The sequence below is a fragment of the Engraulis encrasicolus genome, chromosome 21, assembly GCF_034702125.1.
Source record: "Engraulis encrasicolus isolate BLACKSEA-1 chromosome 21, IST_EnEncr_1.0, whole genome shotgun sequence".
NCBI lineage: Eukaryota > Metazoa > Chordata > Actinopteri > Clupeiformes > Engraulidae > Engraulis > Engraulis encrasicolus.
The window spans coordinates 38,882,787-38,887,786 of NC_085877.1; the positions used below are offsets into that span (position 1 = coordinate 38,882,787).

At 47.3% G+C, this 5,000-nt stretch overlaps 1 protein-coding gene across 1 annotated transcript in view; it reads left to right on the plus strand.

Annotated features, from left to right (window-relative positions):
• The window catches only part of tnfsf10l (TNF superfamily member 10, like), an 88,351-nt gene that overhangs the window by 82,414 nt on the left and 937 nt on the right, over positions 1-5,000 (plus strand). The window contains exons 5-6 of the mRNA XM_063186672.1: positions 2,586-2,743; positions 4,613-5,000. The exon at positions 4,613-5,000 is cut by the window's right edge and continues 937 nt beyond it. Of these exons, the coding sequence (XP_063042742.1) occupies positions 2,586-2,743; positions 4,613-4,906 (452 nt within the window). The 3' untranslated portion in view covers positions 4,907-5,000. The remainder of the gene's footprint in view (positions 1-2,585; positions 2,744-4,612) is intronic.

Consider the following 5,000-nt stretch of genomic DNA (forward strand, 5'->3'; position numbering starts at 1 on the left):
ACCCACCCCCACACCTAAAATTGCTTTCTCCTCCTACCAGGGATGGATTAATGCACAGGCCTACCGGGCCCAGGCCCAGGGGCCCAAGAGGCAAGGGGGCCCCCCTGAAGCCCAAATCTCCATATTTCCATTCTCGTAATGTGTTTTCTTGGGCGACAAACCACCGAACCTCCAATATTTGTCTATGTAACAAAATTCAAAAAGACACCGCACACTGCTTACTGTTCTTTTTCTTACTTTATTTTTTCGGAGCGAACAATGCGTATCGCCCAGTGCGTCATCAGGTTTGCTCTTCTATGTATGTATGGTCTATGTAACATCTGGCCTGAAACCCTGAATTTGTTGTAATCTAACCATGATGAGGTGGGGGGGCTTTCTTCTGTTTAGCCCAGGGGCCCACGATGGCATCATCCGTCCCTATACCTATTGCTCATATCCCTCTCTACTGTCACTCTTCCCTGGCAGCATAAACTCATTCATCTCTCTCTCTCTCTCTCTCTCTCTCTCTCTCTCTCTCTCTCTATCTCTCTCTCTCTCCTCCCTCTTTATCTTGCCATATCTTCCCCCTCTCCTCTTTCTTTTCCTCTATATCATTATCATTCCATTCTTGTGGTATTCCCCCAGCTCATGCGCCATCATTCATTTTAAGAACTTTCATCTCAAAAAAATGTTTGCGCTGCTATCATCTCATCTCTCATCTCACCCCTTCTCTCTCTCTCTCTCTCTACATTTCCCCCCTCTCTCTTCCTTTTTTGTCTTTACTCTTATCTTATTTTGCTCTCCTACCTCTCTCTCTCTCTCTCTCTCTCTCTCTCTCTCTCTCTCTCTCTCTCTCTCTCTCTCTCTCTCTCTCTCTAATCCTCCTTTGTTCCTTTTTTCTTTTCTTTTTTCTGACTAGGGCTCCCCTCTCATATCCCCTGTCAACAGTATGCCGTATAGTGAGAGTGAGCTGTGAGTAAGAGAGAGAGAGAGAGAGAGAGAGAGAGAGAGAGAGAGAGAGAGAGCAAAATAAGATAAGAGTAAAGTGTGCAAAAGTATATTATTATTCTCTTAGGCTTACACACACACACACACACACACACACACACACACACACACACACACACACACACACACACACACACACACACACACACACACACACACACACACACACTCACACACACGCACATGTGCTTTAGCTTGAAGGTGATGATATGTTCTTGCAATACTACACGGCTAATGGAAATCCACTATCGGATGGCTTACAGTTCCACAGTACACTACATACTGTACCACCATCCACACCGCAGATGTGTTTATTAGCTCTTATGAGTCCGCACAGGAACTTTCCAGAGTTTGGTGCAGGGGATTTGATTGCAGGAAACATATCAATTGAGTAAAGGAAGTGATTGTATCTCAGCATACTGTAGTGTCATAGTATTATTATTTCTGTTGCTGTTCCACTTAAAATGAGTTATTGTGCAAAAATGATCCTAGTGGAAATCCTACACCGTTTATAAAATGTGCAACCCATTCACCACCATTCCCTAATCTATATCCCTTTATCCGACAATTTTGATAATCCGATAATACATTATGTTCACCAATAACCCTCTCCTCCCCCCCTCCACCAGGTATGCTGCCCACCCCGCAGCCTGACCTGCACCAGTCCTGCTTACACTATTATTACCCTATATTATGTTTACCAATAAACCTCTTCTCTCCCTCTCCTCTCCTCTCCTCTTCTCTCCCCACTCCTCCTCTCCCCAACTCCTCCTCTCTCCCCTCCTCTCCTCTTCTCTCCGCTCCTCTCCTCTTCTCTCCCCTCCTCTCCTCTTCTGTCCCCACTCCTCCTCTCCCCCTCCTCCTCCAGCTATGCTGTCCACCCCTCAGCCTGACCTGCACTACACTATATTGTGTTCACCAATAAACCTCTTCTCTCCCTCTCTTCTCTCGCCTCCTCTCCTCTTCTCTCCCCACTCCTCCTCTCCCCAACTCCTCTTCTCTCCCCTTCTCTCCTCTTCTCTCTGCTCTTCTCCTCCTCTCCTCTTCTCTCCCCACTCCTCCTCTCCCTACTCCTCCTCTCCCCCCCTCCTCCAGGTATGCTGCCCACCCCCCAGCCTGACCTGCACCAGTCGTGCTTACACTGTATTGTGTTCACCAATAACCTTCTCCTCTCCCCTCCTCTCCTCTTCTCTCCCCAACTTCTCCTCCCCCCTCCTCCAGCTATGCTGCCCAGCCCTCAGCCTGACCTGCACTACACTATACTGTGTTCACCAATAACCTTCTTCTCTCCCTCTTCTCCCATCCTCTCCCCCCCCCCTCCTCCAGGTATGCTCCCCACCCCCAGCCATATTTTCATCAGTCCTGCTTACATTGTATAGTGTTCACCAGTAACCCTCTTCTCTCCCCTCCTCTCCTCTTCTCTCCCCCCCTCCCTCTCCTCCAGGTATGCTGCCCACCCCGCAGCCTGACCTGCACCAGCCGTGCTTGTACTATATTGTATTCACCAATAACAATCTATATTGTGTTCACCAATAAACCTCTTCTCTCCCTCTCTTCTCCTCTCCTCTTCTCTCCCCTCCTCCTCCCCTCTCCTCCAGGTATGCTGCCCACCCCCCAGCCTGACCTGCACCAGTCGTGTCGCCACCCGGTGCGTACCTGGGGCAACGGCAGCTTCGGAGCCCACCTGCGCAACATGACGCTGGCCAGCGGGCGGCTGCGAGTGCCCCAGGACGGACGCTACTACCTGTATGCCCAGGTGAGTCAGTCAGACAGGGAGCCAGTCATGTGATTTATTGTTCCTGCCTCCCCTGTGGGGCAATTGGAGAGCTCTGTTCTAAACTGCAATCATACTACTCACACTCAGGGGTGGAAAAGTAACTAAATACTTTTACTCAATATTGTACTTGAGTAGCTTTTATGAATACTTTGTACTTTTTAAGTATTTTTTTAAATTAATACTTTTACTTGTACTTGAGTACATTTTGACCCAAGTACTTTACTCAATTACACTGGAACCTGGCCTGAGTACTGAGTAAAAAAAAATGACTGAGAGACAAAATGCTATGCACAATAATGCCACAATCCGCCAGAAATGAAAGATTGTGCAGGATGGCACACAGCATTTGTTTACTATCTTGTATCAATGTATTGGATGATGGCTGGTGCCAAGCAAGAGATAGAGGTTATGGAGGACGATATTCAAGAAAAATAAACATGACATTCTCAAGAGGAAAGCTAATTAAAAGTAACTAAGTACTTTTACTCAAATTACATTTTAAGTGAAGTACTTTTTAACTTTTACTTGAGTGGATTTTTAGATAGGTACTTTTACTTGTACTTGAGTAGAATTTAGGCAAAGTAAAGATACTTTTACTTGAGTACACATTTTCTGTACTCTTTCCACCTCTGCTCACACTACACTTAAAGATGCACTGTGTAATATATTTAGTAGTTCGTTTCCAGAATTCATGTTGCTACCGTTCACAAATGTTACCGTTTTAACAAATACTTACCACCACCATCAAATTCTATATATTCATTTATTATACACTTGGAGAATTGCATTTTTCATATATGAAAAGGTGGATCTTCTCTACGTCCACCATTTATACATCCGATACCCCTTTATGTCTTATTTCCAGGGCTTGACACTGGCACCTGCCAACCGGCCAAATGCTGGTAAAACTTGGCTGTGGCTGGTAACAATTTCAGTGTCACTAGCCAATTTGGCAGGTAGCTCATTCTATGATATGACATATCATAATAGTGTATATTCTGCACTTTGCCCCTTGTGTATCAATTGTTTGTATTTAAGTTCAAGAAAAAGCTCAGTTACTCAGTTTCTATTTGTTTGTTTTATTTCCATGTTGAAACCCATGCACTCATCTTCTTGCTTTAAGCACCTCATCTTCTGAGGTTAGATGTACAGCATCATGATTAAAAAAAATGTGGCTAGTAGAATAGCTGGATGGCTATTGACTCAGGAAAACCACTAGCCACAGTGGCCAGCAAGCGAAACAGTTAATGTCAAGCCCTGCTTATTTCATATTTTATAAGCTACCTGTGTTGCAAGGAAACTCACACTACATTTAACAAGCTTGTGTAACGGAGGCCAAGTAGCAGAGTGTGGTGTGGAACGTTAGTAAACCTCCCTCCCGAAGCTGGGCTATCAGACCAGGGGTCCGTTTCTCGAAAGCGTCTTTGCTATCGTCGTTAGAAAAGTCCTTCGTAAGAGCGACTCAACTCTCTCTCGACAGCGACGCTCACCACTAAATCCAAGGGAATGGTAAGACGATCTTAAGACGGTTAGCAACGACAAGAATCGAGAAACGGACCCCAGCCCTTTAGCTCTGTGGTCTCGTACTGTGCCTCCCATTGCAGAACCGATGCATCTGATGAGGTGGTGAGTTTGTGCACGAGAACACATCCGTCACACTTGACCAGCAGGATGACCGGGTGACAAACTCCACCTCACTTGGTTGCTTCATTTCATGTCTGCTTTCCCTCCCCCAGGTGTACTTCCGATACCCGTCGCCCAGCTCCGACACCGACCAGTCGGGTGCAGTGCATGCTCCCAGACCTCCATTTATCTCTCTCTCTCACTCTCTCTCTCCGTCTCCCCCAGGTGTACTTCCGATACCCGTCGCCCAGCTCCGACACCGACCAGTCGGGTGCCAGCCATCAGCTGGTGCAGTGCATCTACAAGAAGACCAACTACGTGCGGCCGATCCAGCTGCTGAAGGGCGTGGGCACCAAGTGCTGGGCCCCCGACGCCGAGTACGCCCTGCACTCGGTGTACCAGGGCGGCCTGTTCGAGCTGCGCGCCGGAGACGAGGTGTTTGTGGCCGTGTCCTCGCCCACCATGGTGCACGCCGAGGAGTCGGCCAGCTACTTCGGGGCCTTTCGGCTGGACTTTTGAAGAGGTGGATGGGATGGTGTGGTATGCTAGAGAGTGAAAGAGAAAAGAGAGGTACACGAGAGGGTTGTTTTGGAGAGTTTTTGGTTTGATTCTT